General features: G+C 42.4%; 1 protein-coding gene across 1 annotated transcript in view; it reads left to right on the top strand.

Annotated features, from left to right (window-relative positions):
- Nucleotides 1-22233, top strand: part of CSMD3 (CUB and Sushi multiple domains 3) — a 2682374-nt gene that overhangs the window by 1320615 nt on the left and 1339526 nt on the right. Inside the window, exons 13-14 of the mRNA XM_069220640.1 lie at nucleotides 1323-1505; nucleotides 8102-8428. Of these exons, the coding sequence (XP_069076741.1) occupies nucleotides 1323-1505; nucleotides 8102-8428 (510 nt within the window). The remainder of the gene's footprint in view (nucleotides 1-1322; nucleotides 1506-8101; nucleotides 8429-22233) is intronic.

Raw genomic sequence — 22233 nt, 5'->3', positions numbered from 1 at the left:
AGAGTAAATGAGTGTCACTGAGTGAGAGAATAAGACTGAGTGCAACTAAGTGTGAGTGAGCTCCACAAACCCTCGGGGAACTCAGGTTTGCTCACTGGAATTTAATTCAAGGATTATGCCTCACCACTTTTAAAGGCCACCACTGGCGCTCGAAGAGGTTAAAAATGAGGTTAGCAGAGTTTTTCGACTTTCTGTTGCATACTGGGATGCCAGTAGTAAAACATGATTTAAAAGCACACACTCTATGTACTGTTAGTGTGACTTTAAACATTGGAAGGAGAAAATTAGAAAATGTACCCATGCAAAAATGAGTCCCTGGGAAGATCTATTTAATAAATTGACACATTTTTAATTAGCAGCTTTGTCTGCACCATTCTCTGTACAGATTTCCAATGTATCTGTTTTTTTCCGCATCTACAGAAACTTGTGTTGAGTAAGCACCGATCCTATTTATTCCACCAAATAAGAACAAAGGACCCCTCGCGGTATCCTGAGCCACGGCTGTTTGTAAATAATTAGGTTTGGTTAATGTTGAAGCCCAGAGAAACTGTATTATTTCGTTAAACTTTCCTTCTGCGTCACTTCTGCACGCTCACAGTATCCGTTAATGATATCTTTATAAATCAACCTTTCATTAAAAGGAAGGCACCACAATAGACTTTTAAAAGGAATTTTATGACATGAGGCCTTGCGTACTTGTAAATTCACCTTGCATTAAGGTTTTAGGGTGTTGGGATATTAGGAATGATCGGTGTCAGTGACACAAGTACAGGAATGTCCCTAAATAATAGTCACAATCATCTGGCACGCATTCTATAAGAATTGAATAAAAGTGTATACAATTCTCCTTCATAAAAAAATTCACAGAAAGATCAACAGATATCCTTAATTTACAAATAAACACGTGAATAATGCAGACCGGCTGACTATTTATATAGCAAATGCACATTAACTTGATTACTAATCCTGTTTCACGCGATTAAAATTTACTTCTAAAAAGTCATTTTCTTTTTTGTTTCTATCTGAAATATTCACGTTTCCCCGGTGGTATTTCCACGGGAGTGTAAAATTGTGTTGGGGTGCAGAAGATAAATTTAAAGTATTTGCTAACACATGCTGATTGGTCATCAGATATATTACAGTATTTGCCTATACTTTAAAACAATGTTACTCTTCTGCTTATGAAATAATTAAAAAATGCAGTCTCTTAAGTTGCAGCAGCATGGCTTTTCTCCTTCCGCTCTGCCTAAGCGAATAGTAACTGTATCCTTAAGTAATTCCGAATTTTATGATTTCTCACATTTGCTTCCTTTTTTTATTAGAAATTGAAAAGGAAAGCTGTGGCGATCCAGGGACACCTTTATATGGCATCCGTGAAGGGGATGGATTTTCCAACGGAGACACATTGAGATTTGAGTGCCAATTTGGATTCGAACTAATTGGCGAAAAATCTATCGCCTGTCAAGAAAACAACCAGTGGTCTGCAAACATCCCAATCTGTATTTGTAAGTACCAAATGCTTGCTTTTCAGTGGAGCATATGTTATGTTGCCCTTGCATATAATTGCTTAAGTGATTAATTGCGAACAGTAATTTACTGGCATAAAGCATTTGTTATTATGTGTATTACATTAAATAACATTCTCATGTCTATTAAAAATCCGTTGACCTCTTGAAATAACGTTGCAGTGTTTCCATTAGCACTAATTAAAAGGGGCATTAGCAATAATGAGCTTTGCATAAAATTACACTTTTAAAGACATTTTGTTTTAAAAGAATATTTGTGTTTCATGGATAAGGTTTCGAAGTTCATTAAAAGATGTATTAAACACGGAATTTTTCAACTAATGCATTATATATTTTGTACAAGTGTACTGCTCTAACTACGGGCAAACATGTTCCTTGTGTTGCTTTCTGATATATAAATATGAAGAACTCAGATATTAGTTTATTATCTGTTTTCCTCACTTTAAGCGATTCACAAAGAAACAATTTTTAAGTGGAGGGTAATATATTCTAAAATATTCAGTCTATTTATAAAGCACTTGATATACCCAGAAAATTGTCTCCTGGTGCTAGAGAAATGGCTGCAAAAGTTCACTGCCAAGTCTTGAAATTCTTCTAAAGGTGGATGGTTTTGCTCATTTTTTTTGCTCAGTTCGAATTGACAGGCCAGGTCCTGCCTGAACCGCAACCGCAAGGTAAGCAACTGAAGTCTAGTTTCACCCTTGTTAGGGCTTATCAGTCTGCTATTGCTTGGTTCCAGTGGCACAGTGTGCATGCTACTCACGTCTGGGCATACTTGTCACACAGGCTTGACTATTTCAGCTGGACTGTTCCTGTTGGAGCAGGGTCAAGACTGCTTTGGCTGGGTCCTAACTGAGGTGACATGGTGTGGAAAATAATGATGGAAAGGGATACAGCCTGCGTAATTACAGTGGCTGAGGTTAGTTCTGACATCCCATCAATTTTGTGTATGCTTGAGTGTGATGCTCCAAGTGGAACAGGTAGTCCCAGATGTGGGTTCCGTGTACACTGTGCCCCTAGGACCAAGCTACACTAGACTGATGAAATGAAACAAATTAAATGAACAACAACCTCTAAGTGCAACATACACACCGGGTTTCAAGGCACTAAGAAGCCTGCTAAACCCGAGATTCCTGGAAGGAAAAATAACTATCTAAGTGTCCCAAAACATCTACAGGGTGAAAAGCCATGTTTTAAGCTGTTTCCTAAAGTCAGATGGCTTTCAATTTCTGCCATATGAGATGGCTGAGAATTCCACAATTTAGCTCTGGCAATAACAAAAGATCTGCCACCCCATCTAGCCAGATGAATACTAGGAACCACCACCAGCATACAACTGGCTGAACGAAGTGTCCTGATGGGGACACATCAGTGAAACTTTGATCTGATGATCCTCAGTGTTTTATTGTAAAGGGCCATGTGTACTATGCACAAGGACTTAAACATATTCTCTGTGATGGTAGCTTTAATTTGAGTGTCATCTGCATACAATAGATCACGGAGATCAAAAGCCTGAATTAACTTGGCAAGGGGGATACATAATGAGTGAACAAAGTGGGCCTTATGGAAAACCCCTGTGGTACCCTACACAGCAAGGAGAAAGGTTTTACATAATGTCCATTCATTACTGACAGTGATCTTTCTGACAGGATGGATCGTAAAAGACTCAAAGCCTTATCCATAATCCCGGAGTGGGTTAGGCAGGATGTCAGCAGTGATGGAGAGACAGCATTAAACCCTGCGGATAGATCCAGCATGATCAAGGCTGCAGCATCTCTGGCATCTAATACCAATCTGATGTCATCTACTGCCACAACCAATGCAGGTTCCTTGTAGTCCTTGCTTGGAAAGCCAGGCTTTGAGGGGTCCAGCAAATCCTGTGTTTCGATGAGTAATAAGCTGCTGATGAAGATATTTTTCAAACACCCTTAGCTATAAAAGGTGACAGGGATGTAGGACAATAGCTTTTTATTTCTAAGGGGTCGAAGTTTGTCAGTTACCTTACTTTTGGCCTCTTTCCATAACTTTGGGTAAAAAAAACAAATCCTTCACTAAATTAAATGTAGTAGACAGATGCTCAGCTTCAATGTCTGAAGCAAGATGAAAAGATGGAAAGTTTTAGATGGGCAAGGATCCACTGGGGAGCCTGATTTGGGGAAGCCTTTTAACTTCCTCCACTGAAATCAGGGAGGCTAAGAAAGCAGAATTTTCTATCCCATTATTATTTATTGGCAGATCTGGAAGATATTGTTCTTCAGATTTAATATGCATATCTGACTTATTCTGCTCTGTAGAATTCAAAAAGTTTGAATAGCTAGAATTGTCACAGAAGTATTAAGCCATGATCAGGGTAATACCGGTTTTGGGTTGCTTGTGTTCTGGTTCAGGGAGGATCTGGCCTGACAGTTTGGCCTGGACTGTTCTTATTGGAGCAGGGTCGAGACTGATTTGCATATAAATTCAGCCCAAGTAGAGAGTACTCCATCCATAACTTTTTGTTTTTACTTAAATACACTAGGCATGATGAGGAACCATCCTTGAAATGCAATCAAGAGAACATAATTTCCTCATGAGTCACAACCTTCTTCGTGGGGCTAGCTTTTTATGAGGCTAATTTTCATAGCATTGACTACACTCCCGCAAAAGTAAACAAATCATTGCCTTGTCAAGTTCTAATGCCTGTTTGCTCATTACTTGCCTTCAACTTGTGACATGTACTTATCATATATTACACACATGCAGATCAAGTTATGCTACGGTTGTCTGATTTATTGACAATTATACACATTTTGTGTATGTGCAAGTTATCTCTTTTATTGTTAAAACAAATTTTGGCACCACAACCAAGGTTTGTCAGTAGGACTGGTGTGATTGCATACTGAGGGGTCAACGTAGTCTTCACAGGGTGATAATTCTGTGGACAGTTTGGCTGGCACCCAACACTCGTATCTACTCCATTATTTTTACTCAGATGATGTAGGAGCCCCTTTCCCTAGATTATGCCAAGGCTACAAAAGCCTGCTACGCAGAGCAGCAGTGCTTCATCCTATCCATGGCAGAAGCAGTTTCTGTAAACAGAAGTGTCGCGGGGGGTGGTCCTTGAGGGGCCAGTGTCTTATCTGTAAATATCCTCTCCATTACTCCTCCCTTTCTTTAGGTTTGTCCTGCAAAATATTACTCATGTTTGTGTCGTGTGAAAATAGTTGGTCCTATTTAACTGTCTGTGTTCAGGTTGTAGGTGGCCTACAGTTGGGAGCTATTGAACTCAGGCGAAACGCAGTGCTCATTTCTCATAGTTCCCATCATTGGGTCATAAAGGGGTTCAGAATGCACGCACATCCAGTCCTTGGTCTCTCTGCAGAGTGCACACAGCAATGGTCAGGTGTGCCAATTGTAATTGTAATTATGTGTGCAATTGTGTCTGACAGCCTTTGGGTGGTCTTCACTCAAACATTTTGCCTGTTTGCCTTACATTTCTGCTGATTTCCTTCGGATGGCCTTAGGGCTCTAAGCACTTTACCCCTGCTGACCAGTGCTAAAGTGCATGTGCCCTCTCCTCACAACATGGTTTGATTGGTACAGCCACAATATCTAATTTATTTATAAGACCTTAGTAAAATGCACTGCATGTGCCTAGGGCCTGTAAATTAGATGCTACTAGTGGGATTGCACACTGTTTGTGCCACTCACTCAAGTAGCCCTTAAACATGTTTTACACATGCTTTTGCAGAGCCTGTATGTGCAGTTACACAGCCATGTAAACCTGGCCTTTAAAAACCTCTTGCCAAGCCTTTAAACTCCCTTTTTATTACATTGGTAAGGTGCGTCTTAGGTAGCCCATAGGGCAGGGTGATATGTATTTAATAGGCAGGGCATATACTTTTACGTTTTAGATGTTCTGGTAGTGAAAAACTCCCAAATGTGTTTTTCAGTACTGTGAGGCCACTCCTCTCATAGGTTAAAATTGGGGATTCCTTATTACACTTATTAAGCTGTAATTCCTAATTGAGAAGGAACAGGCAGATCATATTTAGTACCTATGGAATTGTAATCAGAATTCCTGTTTAATGGATTTGTTGTTAGAATTTTGAAAATGCCACTTTGAGAGAGTTGACATGTTTCTGCTCTGAGCTCTTTGTGCCTGCAGCCTATCTATGTTGCATATCTGGGTCAGCTGACAACTGGACATTGTGCATTCCCTCTAGACAGCCACACACTAAGGCAGCTTAGGCAGCAGCACCCCGTCCCTTCTCCTGCCGGAGGACACCCTGACGACAAGTAAGTCCGGTGCTCCAACAGGGGAGGGAGAGGGGTATTGTGTTTGGGTGTGTGTGTGTGTATGTGTGTGCGTGTATGTGGATGTGTGAGTGCGTGTATGTTGAGTTGTGTGAATCCGTGTGTGTGTGTATGTATGTTAGTGTGGGTGTGTGTTTGAATGGATGTATGCATGCGTGGATGAATGTAGGAATGGGGGGGTGTATGCGTGTGTGCGTGTAGGGGGTGAAGGCGGCTGGAATGTGACAGGGAAGGAATTCCCTTCACTGATAGTGCCCACCGCCATGGTTTTCGTGGCAGTAGGGATGCCACGAAAATCATAGTGGTAGACAGGGTCCTAATCCGGCAGGCAGCCAAGTGACGGCCGCTGGGCTGGAGAGTGAAGTCTCCAGCCCAACGGTCGTTACCGCCATGGCGGTCAGTGTGGTACATTGGCGGTTTGGCTTTAACCAAACCACCAATGTCTTAATATGGAGAAAAGTACTGCCAGCCTGTTGGCAGTACTTTCCTCCATATTTACGCCGACTACTGAGGTCATAATGACCCCCTCAATGTAGTAACTTTGAAGGGATTGAAATGCTGTGCTCAGGTTTCTTACCATCCTGCTTGTTTATCGAAATCTATTAAATTTTTTAGTCTTATTGTGTAAATAGGGTGAAAAAATCATTAAGCAACAGTGTGCTCTATGCGTCTGTACAGGAAGGTTTTTCTTCAATATGGACAATATTTTCCTAGTTGAGAAGAAATAAATATGTCAATGCATGTTTTCACAAAACATCTTACTGCCGACAATCTGCAAATGTAATTGATTCAGTGAAATAATACAATCTTTGAATATCACACATTTTCCATAAGTAGTTAAGTGGATTTTTGAGAATCTCCCAACATCCGCAATTTTCTAATTAGTAGTTAACATACAATGCCTGTTTCACAGAGGCAGTCCACAATTTTCTACAATTACTTTCCTCCAATGTGTAGAGTAGATTTCGGATTTTCTGTTTAAGCTTTTGGAATTCACAGTGCGTTCGAGGAGCACGTGTGCAGGATTCAAGGTGTACTCCTGAAAAATACGTTTCTTCATGCCTAAAAACAACAGCACACAGAGGTATAAAATGTATCCTGTCAGTGCAATTTCAATGGGAAATAGTTTCCACTAAGAGAACGTTATTCTCCTTCACATCCTATTATGGAAATGAATATATACCCACACTTCTCAGAAGTGAGTGTTCAACCATTTTTAGGCAGGGAATGGGCCATGGGATCTCCATGTTTCGCAAAATTGTCAGGCAATTTTTACTCTGGAACAGCCTCTTCCTTTCCATGGTGTAAGATTGATTGTTTGACATAAAAAAGTATTCTTAATTATAGTGGCCAGAGAAATCCTGATGAGCCTGTAACAGAAGTCATTTGCCACGTGCGAATTATAAATGATGGTGTTTTGCTTGCGCCCCCTGTTTTGCTAACCGCATTAATACCACTAAAAGTAATTCAGGTGGATGGAAATGGCAAGGATATTTTTTTCTGGGGCACTCATATTGAGGTCCTTAGTGTGTTGAAGTTTTTATAGTCTCATGATGCAGGGAGTTTTACTAGCAACCATTAAACCAAGTCAGGAGGTCACTTAAGTAAAACTAATCTGTTTCACAAACATCAAAGGCATATTGAAATTGTTAAAACACAAAGTACATATTCTTTCAAAGTGACATACAATTTATTTATTTTTGGGAGAAAACCAGCAACCAGTTTCCACAATATACCCTTCGAAAACAGTAGCAATCCAACAAATAAAAAAATCATATTGTCTAGGAAGTGAATTGGGAATTTTGGTAGAATGAGGCCATTTAGAATTGTAAAATTCAAGATAAATATTCTAGGCTGCTTAACTAGTTGTGTGTTATATCGAAAATGTTGTGAATATCTGCCCATGTGTATGTTTAATTACAGAGAAAAAAATCAGTACATGCTGCCACTTTGTATAACAAGGAGTCCTGTAAATGTACACAATTGTCTTCTACAGAAAAGAGTGAAGTGGATACAATGCAATCGTTTGGAATTAAACCATCGAAGACAGCAAATAGTATTATAAAACATTTAGAAATAAATGATCAAACGTAGTACTTATTGCAGATCCAAAGAAAGCTTTTGGACTTTAATCCAGTGATTAACTGTGTTATGCACAATTTGTGTGACAAGGCGAATTTTCATACAGATCTTTTTGATCAGCTTAACATTGTTAAAAGTAACCCTTTTGATACAGTAACTATGTACGGCTGATACTGATTTTTTTTTTTTAATGACAGTTCCATGCTTGTCAAATTTCACCGCACCCATGGGGACGGTCCTCTCACCTGACTATCCAGAGGGATATGGAAACAACCTGAACTGCATTTGGACCATAATTTCTGACCCAGGCAGCCGAATCCACCTCTCTTTCAACGACTTTGACTTGGAAGCTCCATTTGACTTTGTCGCCATCAAAGATGGGGATTCCCTTAACTCTCCATTATTAGGCACGTTCACAGGTGCAGAGGTTCCGTCTCACCTGACCAGCAACAATCATATACTTCGCCTGGAGTTCCAAGCGGATCACTCGATGTCAGGGCGAGGATTCAACATCACTTATAACAGTAAGTGGATTTTCATTGTTTCGCCTCAGGCCTTACTTATTTTACTGCTTGCTGTACTGATTCTTTAAAGTCCCATGTAGATTAGATGTCAATTTCACGCCCACAATGGATAATTATAAATTATTCTCTTGCTCTTTTTTTTATATATTGCTTGAGTGTGAATAAACTGTTGCTCGTTGTATCTAAATAATAAAAGTAGCCTATGACAACTCTATTTAATGCTATTTCTTTATCCTGCTGAATGTTCTACTTTACACAGCATGTCAATTGTTTTTTTAACATTTTAGTTCACAAATGTTACATGCCTCTGGTTAATAAAAGGCTTTTCATGTTGTCATACTAACACCTGAGAGGATCCCTGCTTTCAGTATCACATGTCTCTTCCTAAAACAACTGGTCCACTGATCAGCTGCCAGCAAGTATGCAACTCATATTGTAGTCTGGCTATGTAATTGAAAAATCATTGAGTATGCAAAAAACACGATGATTTGACTGGTTGCTATAGATGGCCATGAAAAGAAACCAAAACAAATTATATAGGAGTGACAGGCTTTGTCATAATTTGCCTGCTATTTGAGGTAAAATCGAAGATTAGATCTAATATTCTGTTTTAGTATGGTTGCACCTCTATTCCCAGTGTCTCACAAATACCTTCATTTGGAAATTTTTTTAACCTTTTTTGACCAAAACACCTACTTAATCCCAAATCCCACTGAGGATTAGAGTGACAGCTCCACGCCAGATATGTTTTTTCATCCTAGATACTCGTTCTTAAACTTTGAGCATCTCTCACTGTCATTATCATCTTGTGAAGCAAATGTTGTTACTAATCTTTGGAATCCTCTCCTATATTGCATCCAGTATATATCATCCTTCTATTGCTACTTTCTTTGTATACAAACTCACACTTAGAAACTGGAATTCAGTTGCACCCCTTTTAGCCTATGATTAGTATTATAGAGTCAAACCCATGTGTCACCTTAAATGGGTAGGTTACCTAAAGGCAGATGTTGCCTGAATGACATCTTTTGTGTCACAGCTTTGTATGTTTTCACAGAAATCAGAGGCACATGTTTTGACTCACTAGGTGTTGTTGAACATAATTTAATGGTTGCAGTGGGAAAGAAATGTCAAATATGTGTTCCCATCTTAAATCTTAAATTTCTATCTAGCTAATTACATTTTTGATGATGTTCTTTGGCATTGTGAGATAATCTTTCACATTTTGTAAAAGAGTGCAATAACCGTGAGAAAGTGGATAATTAGAAGGGGTGATTGGTAGCCCACCACAAGTAGTAATGATGCTGTCCTTGTTACATTTGGTAAAGGTTTCACTAAATTAAACTGGAGCTCAACCCTTGGTAGCTATGGCACAGAGCAAGCAGACATAACATAAGAAAATAGGTAAAGCATTTATAAGTGCCAAAAATATAAAAAGTGAAACACACAATAGAAAATTCCATTCCAGTTTGTAAAAATTAAAAATATTTGAATGACCACAAAGTGACCAAATCAACAAAATCCAATAAAAGGAACGAGAGAGATTAATTTTTGAAGTTTGAATAATATTTTTGTACCAAAACGCACTAAGTGCCAACCACAAGCAACTAATTGTCAGAAACCCTTACAAAGGTACGTTTTAGGGCTGTCCACAATGGAGTGTGGGTCAGATGCAAGGCCCAAGCAGGTCACTTCCAAAAAGTTACCTTCCAACTAAAAATATTTATGAGAAAGTAGAGTCCTCAGTGGGGCAAGGCAGCAGACTGGATCGAAGATGGCATGAAAAGTCCAAATTACATGCCCAGGAATCTATTGATGTTGATCGGATGCTGCTTGGCTGTGGGTCCTATGAATATTTCTCCCTTCGGATGTAGGGCCTGATTTAGAGTTTGGCAGAGGAGGTTACTCCGTCAGAAATGTGATGGATATCCTGTCCGCCGTATTATTATTCCATTAATTCTATGGGAATAGTAATACGGTAGATGGGATAGCTGTCCTGTTTGTGACTGAGTAACTTGTCTGCCAAACTCTAAATCAGGCCCTGAATCTCTTTTCTGGAAGTCTGAATCCTTCAGCAGGGCAAGGATGCAGGCTCGAGCTAGGCACAGTTTGACATTGTTGAATGCCAGTTGGAGTTGGACCAAGTGAATTGGATTTGCTGCAAGGGAAAATAATGTAGTGGGAGTTGTGGTGAAGTTAGGCCAACCGGCGGTGCACCCTCAGCCAATCGGACCCCAGGACCTTAGGGACATTACTTAGAGTTCAGGACTATCTATAGGAGAAGCCATCAACTGCACATGTGCACTTCACAAAAGTAGGCTTCCTGCAGCTTTTATAACCCTGTAGCTTAACAGGATATCAGCCAACTGATCCTTGGAGTCCACTTCTCAGTCCTGGGTACAAGTGGGAGCATTTCCACTTCTTGGGATCTCCTCACAGGTGTAGTCCTTCTATCTTCCAAAGGTCCAGAGGTGTTCTGAACAGGGTGACACATTTATGCCTAGTGCCAGTCTAGGGGAAGGGGGAAATCCTGGCCACTCCCTAAACAATGGGATAAATGTTCCCAGGGAGCAATCCTACCCATGTTTCGCAGCACTTCCTATCTGTATTACTGTAAACTATGCTACAGTGCCCCTTTGTACCTAAAACTAACATGGGAGAATCTTTCTTTCCTTGTGCAGAGCTCTCTTTGCCCATCCATAGGCGTGGCTATCTTACCGGCATGCCCTCCTCTATGGTCATTGCAAACCAGTTCTGGGGTAGCTTCCCACCCACCTGCGTTTGGAGAGAGGCTGCCTATTTGAACAAAATGTGGGGCTGATTTAGGTGTGAGTTACATTTGCCAGGGACAGTGTAGGCTTCCTTTCAAGCTCATAAAGGGACTGTGCACAGCCTTCCAGGCCAGCCTGATCAGGGAGAAAAATATCTCCTACATAAAAGCCCATTGTCCACCATCTGGGAGCAATAGACATCTCACCATAGAAAAGCTGTTAAGTCAAGTGACTGACACTGAACACCAGCAAAAAAGCACATTTGGTACAAGAAATAAACTTTCTCAAACTGCCATTTATTTTCCAAATAGTAATATAAATCCTACTGGATCATTATGTTGGATCAGCACCAGTCCCCCAAAAATGCGGGTGACCTTGCAAAAAGATGAGTTTTGTCACAATATGTATTTCAGTTGGAGCGTAGCTGGGGTGTCTGTAGCATACTAGAGGATCTCTGTCTCTAGCGGCTGATATACCCGCACACATCTCTGAGGGGGTATATTTTACATTCAGATGCATGACGTATCCCTCTGTTTTCATACCTCAAAGCTCATCTGCAATTTCATAGGGGTCATGGCTTAGGAAATCCCTCTAGGCTCTACTTCAGGTTTACTGCCAGAACTTTACTCCAAATACCCCTTTTGTTGTGTTGTGTTTTCACTTTATTACTGTTAGAGTGCTGCATAAATACTTCACACATTGCCTCTAAATTAAGCCTGACTTAAGCTACCAGAGTGTAAGCACAGGTTTATTTTGTTAATTTTGTAGATCATCCTGACACAAGGGTTGTGCTTATTATTTGAGTGGGGCTTCTATCACTCTCAGCGAATAACCCAATTTCTTACACTATGAATATGTCAATGGTGAATTAAAAATCCTATTTTAAGATGACTGCAGTGGTGATTTGTATGCCTACTTACGAATATGTGTCAGTTAAACTGAGCTGGCTTGACCAGCTCACTAATAGTGACATTGCACTCATAAGGAAGGGTGAAGTAATCTCTAACTTCACTAAAACAAACTTAGGTGGATCAGGGGCATACCTTGGTCAGTAATATTGAGGGGGTGTGAGCGTCAGATTTCCCGACAATCACCCTGTCATATAGTGTTAAAGTACATTATACGACAAGTAAAGTGCATAAGAGAGGCTGAAGAGGCAGTAGAGAGGGTAAGGGACATGGATTGGTAAGAGTACTATGTGAGAGAAAAATAATATTTATAATACACATCAACAGTTTTAGCGCTTTCAAAACAGAGATGTGGGTGTGTGCATTTGTGTGTGTGTTTGTGTCAGTGTGTCAATGTGTGCATGCAAAAATCAAGGGTGAAATCCGATGGACAGCTCACCATACCTGACTGAAAGCACCTGTACCTATCTATTCATCAGAAAATACATTTATTTGGGGGAGTAACACCCCAAATATCCCCCACACCCCTCCCGAAGCCACATCCCTGAGGTGGATGCTTTTGCTGGCACATTTTAGACCGATAAAGAGCAAGCACTCTTAAATTCCTTGTAGGTGCCAAAAATTGTACAGGAATTTTCTCACGGCTGAGCCCATCTGTTGCCGTAGAAAACAACTTTTTTTTTTGAGAATGCTAAATCCGTCTTTTGATATAGTACAGCAAAACTGATGATAATAATTACAAGACGTTATCTGGGCAGTCCACATTTGAGGTGCTGCTGCCTTTCCTTTGGATAAAGGTTTGCCATAAAAAGAAAGCAGCATTTTTTTCGGTATGATATGATGAAAAGAAAAGTCTGAGGCCCTCATTATAACCCTGGCGGACCATGGAGCGCAAAGGCCATGGTGGCGATCTCACTGCCGCGGGACCGACGGTGCAGACTGCCATATTACGACGGCAGTGGTTTGGCCACTGCCAAACATCCGCTTCCACGCCCATCCCGCCTCTTTACCGTGGCCTGCCAGGCTGGAGGTCTCCACCTGCAGCCCGGCGGGAGTCGAATAACCACCAAAGTTATTCTGACTAGGGGTACGGCCAGCATTTTCCTGGAGGACTCAATGCCACGAAAATGCTGGCAGAAAGGTATCCCGACAACAGGAACTTGCATTCCTGTCGCCGGGATACCCCCAAACACCTCTGCAAACACGCATGCATGCACCCACACCCACACACAATCACACACAGACACCCCCCACTCATACACGCACTCACATTCACCCCCATTGACACCTATACATACCCATACACAGCACACACGCATACACTTTCCATCCCTCATCCCTCCCTTCAACTATATACATACATACACAACCCCTACCCCATCCACATGCATACACACATGCATCCCCACATTTACACACCTGCACACACAAACACTCCTCCTCCCCCCACATTCGTGATACGCATACACACACTCCCACAAACCCATTCACCCCCACCCCCCCTTGAGGATGACACTTACCTCATCCGATGAGGTGCTCCTTCATGAGGGGACAGCACCTGGAGCTCCCACTGATGGCACTGCCACGCCAGAAAAAAAGACCGCCACACAGAATTACTGGTTGTAATTCTGTGGGCAATCTTTTTCTGCCATGGTGGTGCCGGCAGTGGAACCACCTAAGTTCCGCTGACTGCGTTGTGAATGCCTCCGTATATCTGACTGCCGGCAGTGCGAATATCTGGTGGCAGCGATAATATGGGGGTCAGAAGACCTTTGTAAGGAAATGCCTCCTTGGGCATGGTTACCCCCTGACTTTTTGCCTTTGCTGATGCTAAGTTTTGATTTGAACGTGTGCTGAGGTGTGCTAACCAGGCCCCAGCACCAGTGTTCTTTCCCTAACCTGTACTTTTGTTTCCACAATTGGCACACCCTGGCATCCAGGTAAGTCCCTTGTAACTTGTACCCCTGGTACCAAGGGCCCTGTTGCCAGGGAAGGTCTCTAAGGGCTGCAGCATGTCTTATGCCACCCTGGGGACCCCTCACTCAGCACAGACACACTGCTTGCCAGCTTGTGTGTGCTAGTGAGGACAAAACAAGTACGTCGACATGGCACTCCCCTCAGGGTGCCATGCCAACCTCACACTGCCTATGAAGTATAGATAAGTCACCCCTCTAGCAGGCCTTACAGCCCTAAGGCAGGGTGCACTATACCATAGGTGAGGGCACAAGTGCATGAGCACTGTGCCCCTACAGTGTCTAAGCAAAACCTTAGACATTGTAAGTGCAGGGTAGCCATAAGAGTATATGGTCTGGGAGTCTGTCATGCACGAACTCCACAGCACCATAATGGCTACACTGAAAACTGTGAAGTTTGGTATCAAACTTCTCAGCACAATAAATGCACACTGATGCCAGTGTACATTTTATTGTAACATACACCCCAGAGGGCACCCTAGAGGTGCCCCCTGAAACCTTAACCGACTATCCGTGTAGGCTGACTAGTTCTAGCAGCCTGCCACACACCAGACATGTTGCTGGCCACATGGGGAGAGTGCCTTTGTCACTCTGTGGCTAGTAACAAAGCCTGTACTGGGTGGAGATGCTTATCACCTCCCCCTGCAGGAACTGTAACACCTGGCGGTGAGCCTCAGAGGCTCACCCCCTTTGTTACAGCACCACAGGGCACTCCAGCTAGTGGAGTTGCCCGCCCCCTCCGGCCACGGCCCCACTTTTGGCGGCAAGGCCGGAGGAGATAATGAGAAAAACAAGGAGGAGTCACTGGCCAGTCAGGACAGCCCCTAAGGTGTCCTGAGCTGAGGTGACTCTGACTTTTAGAAATCCTCCATCTTGCAGATGGAGGATTCCCCCAATAGGGATAGGAATGTGCCCCCCCCCCCTTCGGGAGGAGGCACAAAGAGGGTGTACCCACCCTCAGGGCTAGTAGCCATTGGCTACTAACCCCCCAGACCTAAACACGCCCTTAAATTTAGTATTTAAGGGCTCCCCAGAACCTAGGAACTCAGATTCCTGCAACCTAAGAAGAAGAGGACTGCTAAGCTGAAAAACCCTGCAGAGAAGACGGAGACACCAACTGCTTTGGCCCCAGCTCTACCGGCCTGTCTCCCTACTTCTAAAGACACTGCTCCAGCGACGCTCTCCCCAGGGACCAGCGACCTCTGAATCCTCAGAGGACTGCCCTGCATCTAGAAGGACCAAGAACTCCCGAGGACAGCGGCTCTGTTCACCCAAGACTGCAACTTTGTAACAAAGGAGCAACTTTTAAACAACTTGCGTTTCCCGCCGGAAGCGTGAGACTTGCCACTCTGCACCCGACGCCCCCGGCTCGACTTGTGGAGAACAAACACTTCAGGGAGGACTCCCCAGCAACTGCGAGACCGTGAGTAGCCAGAGTTGACCCCCCCTGAGCCCCCACAGCGACGCCTGCAGAGGGAATCCCGAGGCTCCCCCTGACCGCGACTGCCTGCTCACAAATCCTGACGCCTGGTAAAGACTCTGCACCCGCAGCCCCCAGGACCTGAAGGATCCGAACTCCAGTGCAGGAGTGACCCCCAGGAGGCCCTCTCCCTTGCCCAGGTGGTGGCTACCCCGAGGAGCCCCCCCCTTGCCTGCCTGCATCGCTGAAGAGACCCCTTGGTCTCCCATTGCTTTCTATTACAAACCCGACGCTTGTTTGCACACTGCACCCGGCCGCCCCCGTGCCGCTGAGGGTGTACTTTCTGTGTGGACTTGTGTCCCCTCCAGTGCCCTACAAAACCCCCCTGGTCTGCCCTCCGAAGACGCGGGTACTTACCTGCTGGCAGACAGGAACCGGGGCACGCCCTTCTCCATTGAAGCCTATGCATTTTGGGCACCACTTTGACCTCTGCACCTGACCGGCCCTGAGCTGCTGGTGTGGTAACTTTGGGGTTGCTCTGAACCCCCAACGGTGGGCTACCTTGGACCCAAACTTGAACCCCGTAGGTGGTTTACTTACCTGCAAAAACTAACAAACTCTTACTCCCCCCAGGAACTGTTGAAAATTGCACTGTCTAGTTTTAAAATAGCTATATGTGATTTATGTGAAAACTGTATATCCTATTTTGCTAATTCAAAGTTTCTAAAGTACCTACCTGCAATACCTTTCATTTGAAGTATTACATGTAAATCTTGAACCTGTGGTTCTTAAAATAAACTAAGAAAATATATTTTTCTATACAAAAACCTATTGGCCTGGAATTGTCTTTGAGTGTGTGTTCCTCATTTATTGCTTGTGTATGTACAACAAATGCTTAACACTACTCCTCTGATTAGCCTACTGCTCGACCACACTACCACAAAATAGAGCATTAGTATTATCTCTTTTTGCCACTATCTTGCCTCTAAGGGGACCCCTTGGACTCTGTGCATACTATTCCTTACTTTGAAATAGTGCATACAGAGCCAACTTCCTACAACCTCCAACACTGGCGCTCTTCCAGCAGCCGCAGCCACAGCTGCGTCGGTCTTTGGAAAAGACAGCCTCAGTCATAATCAGGGCCTGAGTCTGGGGAGGGAGGCATTTGGCTAATAGCCCAGTAATGTCCCATTCTTCAAATTATTTGCCCATGCCGTAAATTTTTTCCTAAGACATCTTCCATAGAAGATAATTACGAGCTCCTGCGTGGCTTTTCTACATTTAACTAAGGCAGTGTTCTTAAAGCCCTGATTAATATCACATATAATTTATTTTCTGTTCTGGAAAAGGTGGACATTGTAATCCACTAAACTCTATGTACAGCTAAACATTGCTTAGGTCAGAGCACAGCTTTGGAATTGTGAAACAATCAAATACAACACATTCACAATATTCTATAGTTTTATCCAGAAGAAAGATTGTCATTCACAAAGTGGATAATATAAAGCGCAATATATACATATTTTTAGCAACTTGCACAACTCTGTGTGGAAGATAAGAGGAAGAGGAGGATTTTGATTAAAAAAATCCACGACAGGGTGTCTGTAGTCCTTTTTTTTTTTTACATCAAGATAGGTGAACTAGTTTAATATTTAAGGACATGTGTTAAATATGCATCATGGCAGAAATAATGTGTTTTGACTTTAAATTCACCTTCTCCTTACTAACTGTGCAGGCCCATCTGTCATCTCCATTTATTGTTTGGCAAGATTTTGCAGAGGTAAGAAATAATGCAAATCTTTGTTTTGCCTCGTGGAAAATATACATTTAAGGCATCCCCGGGTGTCAGAAATACGAGCCCGCATTCCTTTCATGGGACATGGGCTAAACTAACTCCTCCATGAGTCAGTGTCATGGAGGAATTCCTCTGAGACAGCATGTCTGTTTGTGTTGTGCTTTTTAAAATACTTATGAGGCTGAATAACCAAAAGGCTAACACGAAGATTATGAATATGAGTTTCCTGTCTTCTCAGAAGACATTAGCGCTTAGCACTGTCACTAATGGGATGCCAAACTACGACTGAGGTCCATTAAATGTTAATTGACTCTGACATGTGTCACACCAGCTTGGTACACAAAGCCATTCCTTTGCTCAAAGGGATTTCCTCTTCTGTTATATTTTACATTTTTTTTAATTTGAATCGAAGTTTATGAAGATGTTATAATCTCTTCGAATTTAGATCAAACGTGTGCGCTTCCTTTCGGCGTGACAAATGCGTCAGCCTTCACAGCAATTTTCTGTGACACGATGTTCCTGTTCTCGTACAGACACACTTTGCACCTACACGTAGAGGTGTTTGTGGTATCGGATACATTTCACTGGTACTAGGTTCATTTTCAAGCCAAGCGTGTTCTGTGACTGATCTCTGATCCCCTGGCAGAGTTATGTGCTCCCTCGAGGTATTGTTTTTTTCCCTAACTCATGCCCCTACTAGAAGTCTGTTCTTCGTGGGCCATTATTTTTACACCCACTATTTACAAATGTAGCATTTCAATTAATTTTTAATTTCCTTATGAATTGGTGCTTAATATTTTTCTATGATTTGAAATTCTTAGGGACTATTTAAAAAAGGGGCATATTCACAGAGGTATTTTGGAGTACATAAAATAGTAACTGTTGTGACTAGGCTTCCCATCCAATTTACCCTCTCCCACGACTTTTTTGTGTGTAGACCACGAGGTGCCTGAACCTCTTTTGTGAGCGGCTGCTACTGCATCTCATTCCCTGTAATATCTGGTAAACCGGGCTTGAGTACTAACCATGAGTGCCTGCCTTCTAAGCTGTGAAAAGAGAATCTACGTGGTTACACCTGACCACTGGGGTCTTACAGGGTGCAGCACCTGCGCACAGGTACTCTCCCACTGATGGGACCTTGAATACATTGATTATGGTTTGTGCAGACCTTAGAATTCAACTGGGCATTCAAAAAGAAATAACCTTATTGTTTTTCTATTGTGTGAGTATGTAGTGTTTCGATGGAAGTTGTTAGACCTGACAGCCTTAATGTAGTCCTCTCACAAACCTATTCCCTTCACCCTCTCTTATTTTTGCTGAATTTGTTTTTGTTGGGCTTCGGACCCTGTACACTTTACCACTGCTAACCAGTGCTAAAGTGGTTGTGTGTTCTCCCCCGTACATGGTAAAATTGGCTTACATCTGATTGGCATATTTAACTTACTTATAAGTCCTGTGCAAAGTGGTACACCATATACCCGTGGCCTGGTAATTAAAGGCTTCTAGTGGACCTGCAGCAATTATTGTGCCATCCACCTAAAAGGTTTCTTAAAACATGCTCCAGGCCTGCCATTGCAGCCTCAATGCCAATTTGACTTGGAAAATATAACCACTTTGCAAGCTTTAAACTCCCCTTTTTGCCTGTATGTCATCCCTATGGCAGGCCGTACGTAGCCCATAGGGCAGGGTTCAGTGCAATTAAAAGATTGGACATGTGCTTTTAAGTTTTACATCTCCTGGTAGTGAAAAACTCCTACATTTGTTAAGTACTGTGAGGCTTACCCCCCATAGAATAACAAAGTGTTATTTTGTTACATTTCATTGGTACTAATTTTTCACTGGGAACAGGTAGATGTAATGTGTTTAGTGTCTGAGAAATTGTAATTAAAACTCCTCTTTAATGGTAGATACAAATTGAAAGTTATGTTTTAAAAATGCCACTTTCAGAAAGTTCAAAAAGAACAGATGATTAATGTAATGCTGAACAGTATGAACAATTCACTCCCAGTCACAGATCAGGGCCTAAAACCACAGTTTTTTTTGCTCACCACACCATTCCACTTTGGGCCCAGCCATATGCAAATCAATCTTGACCCTGCTCCCCATGGGGACAATCCAGCCTAAACTGCCAGGCCATGTCCTCCATAGACTGGAAACAAGCCTCCTGGGACCGGTTTCTGGTATCAACACTCATCAGTCTAGCTTGAATCCAGTGGCATAGCACGAGACCCATGTCAAGACTGATTTGCTGGTTGATTTGATTATTGATGATAACTTCCTGAAGCTGCATGGTGGGTAAAAAAACAGTGAGCTGAGTTGCATCTCAGGTAGTTATCATTAGTTGAGGTTTCGATCATTCCACCCATCACAATTTTGTATTCATTTGCTAATTGTAATGGAATTTAGAGGGTGCCACCATAGGCAATTCCACCTCCCAATTGTTGGTGTAAATTTGTGCCTATTATATAGAAGTGTGTGTAATAAACAATTTTGTTTTTAGAAGATAAAGCACTGAATGCATAGTGATTGTTTAGGTTCTGTATTATACGTTCGTAAGTGCAGAGTTTCTGACATCTCTGCACCTCCCTTGAGAAAGCCGTTGACTGTTCAGCCTCGCTACCCTGAGTGTCAAGTGCTTTAAAGGGGTACTTAGTTTTCAGTTAGGGGGCCTCAGGGCAACAGTATTGAAAAACGTGAGTGATTGCATTTTTGGCCCATGTATCCCTGCCTGCCATGGGGCCCTCCAACCCAAAGTCCTGACAGTACGTGTTGGAGGCTGGTTTTAGTAAAGGTAAGTATGCAGCTACCACAAGCAATACCACCCCTCAACAGTGTTAGGCTCAGTCAAGGTCTCAGAACACTAGCCCCTGGCTCCATCTCTGGTAGCTTGGCAATGAGCAGGTTGGCTTAACCTAGGAGACAGGTATGCAAAGCATTTAAATTCACCAATACAGTAAATAAGTAAGACAAAACACACAATAACAATCCCTCACCAGTTTCTAAAAACCCGAAATATTTTTGTCTTTATAATGACACAAAGACGACTAATGTAAAACTAGTGCTTAGAAGCAAATAGTGCTCAAAGGGAGGAATGCACTGGACCGAAACACAATCAAGAGTTCCAGCCAATTCCAGCCAATTCCTTCAAAGGCAACTGGAGGCTGTACAGCTGGGGTCTTCTTGATGGAGATGGTGCAGCTGAAGGTCTGTTAACCTGTGGCTTTGAGAGAGTCCACACATGAGTCCTTTTAAAAGCAAGGCAAAGTAATTTGGGCTGTTATTCCAGTATGAAACAGGAACAGAACTCCAGTATGCAGTCCTCTGGTTTGCAGACCAGGGTTCCAGCAGGGCCGTCCTTCTTCTTCTTGTGGTTTCAGGCAGCAGATCTGAATTCCAATGCAGATCAGCCAATTTTATTCAATCATCTTGGGAGACAGTCAGTGAGCATTCTTGTTCAATGAGCTGCAGGGTGCCACCCAGAAGCATGCCAACATCCTGCAAGGTGTGGCATCTTCCTGTTCCGTAAAGCACTGCACTTTAACTTTCCAAGATGGATGACTTTCCACCAGAGGACCAAGACCTGGCTAAACCAACCCAGTGGTGTAGCTCATTTCTGTTAACTCCCCCTCTGGACATTTCCTTCCTAAGACCACTATCTCTCTGTGGGGTTCCTTCTGAAGCCTCAGTTTGATCTACCCAGTCCCCTTCCTGTCCTGTTCTCAGCATCTGTCAACCTCCCCCATCAGATAGCTTCTGCTCAGCGCAGGCCACTTATCACCTCATCAAAGGCTGACCAATTCTGGAGAGACCACCAGCAGGCTGGAATTTGTCTTACAGAAAAGAAAGTCTTATAACTTTTTTTTTGTACTAGTTATGACAAATCAACAAGGGCAAGTTGATGGATTTATCATTACCATTAATTTGAGTCCTTTCAAGACAGATTTAGTTCCCTCCTAGCACTATGTAGGCTTATGGAAAGTATTCCCATTCTATCCTATGGAGCTAAATATCTCCAAAGGGAGTAAATGAAAGGTGCAGTTTTTCACTCATCTGTGCCTATAAAACATATTTTATAATGTCCCTGCTTATAGTTACATGGTGCACTACCCCTGGGGCATTTGGGAGAGTCCATGGGAGTGACTTGTATGTAAAAATAAGGTAGTTTATCACTTGTGAAGTACCTCAAATCCCAAAGTCGAATTTGCATACATTTTACTTTTTAAAGACAGTCTGCAAGACAGGGCTACCTTTTAAAAATGACAACAGGCACCACAGTAGTGCATATTCCAGTGCAGAAAATCCACTGGGTGTCTAAACGCCCCCTCCCTTTTATATACTAGGGAGTTATAGGTAGTTTAAATCCCCCTTGCCCTATAATCTACTTGGGACTTAAAGGGTTTGTCACTGCCAATTGGATTTATAACATTGTACCATTTGACTATGTACCTTTTATTCAGAGCACTGGCCCTGGACCTGTTTAGCAGAGCCTAGGGCACAGTCAGGGTCAGTTATCACCAGTATCAGTCAGAAACATTGGGGTGAAAATGCTAAAATGTGGAATTTCTCATAGTACTCCTTAAATACTCTTTTACATACCTCAGCATGACTCTGTGACGTAGTCCCAACCCATCTAAATTGATAATAAAATGGGATTATTTATGTGATAATCATACACAGTTATTACAAATAGAAAGGACTATGCCCTCCTTGGACTTTTACTTGTAGGAGTTGGATATATATGCATTTGTAGTTTGCTCAATTACCTCTCCATATGTGCATTATTAATTAAAGTGAAATTGAGATGGAACATCCATTACATTTCTGCTGCAGCCCACTATCTGTTTCCAGAGACATGGTTACAATTTAAGATGCAATTTCTTTACATAGGAAAATTCTACACTGTGCCTCCTTGAATAAGAAATAATATAACATTTATTG

Source organism: Pleurodeles waltl, chromosome 2_2 (genome assembly GCF_031143425.1).
Source record: "Pleurodeles waltl isolate 20211129_DDA chromosome 2_2, aPleWal1.hap1.20221129, whole genome shotgun sequence".
NCBI lineage: Eukaryota > Metazoa > Chordata > Amphibia > Caudata > Salamandridae > Pleurodeles > Pleurodeles waltl.
The sequence above is the reverse complement of the archived record's forward strand: the minus strand, read 5'-3'. Positions and strand labels throughout refer to the sequence as shown.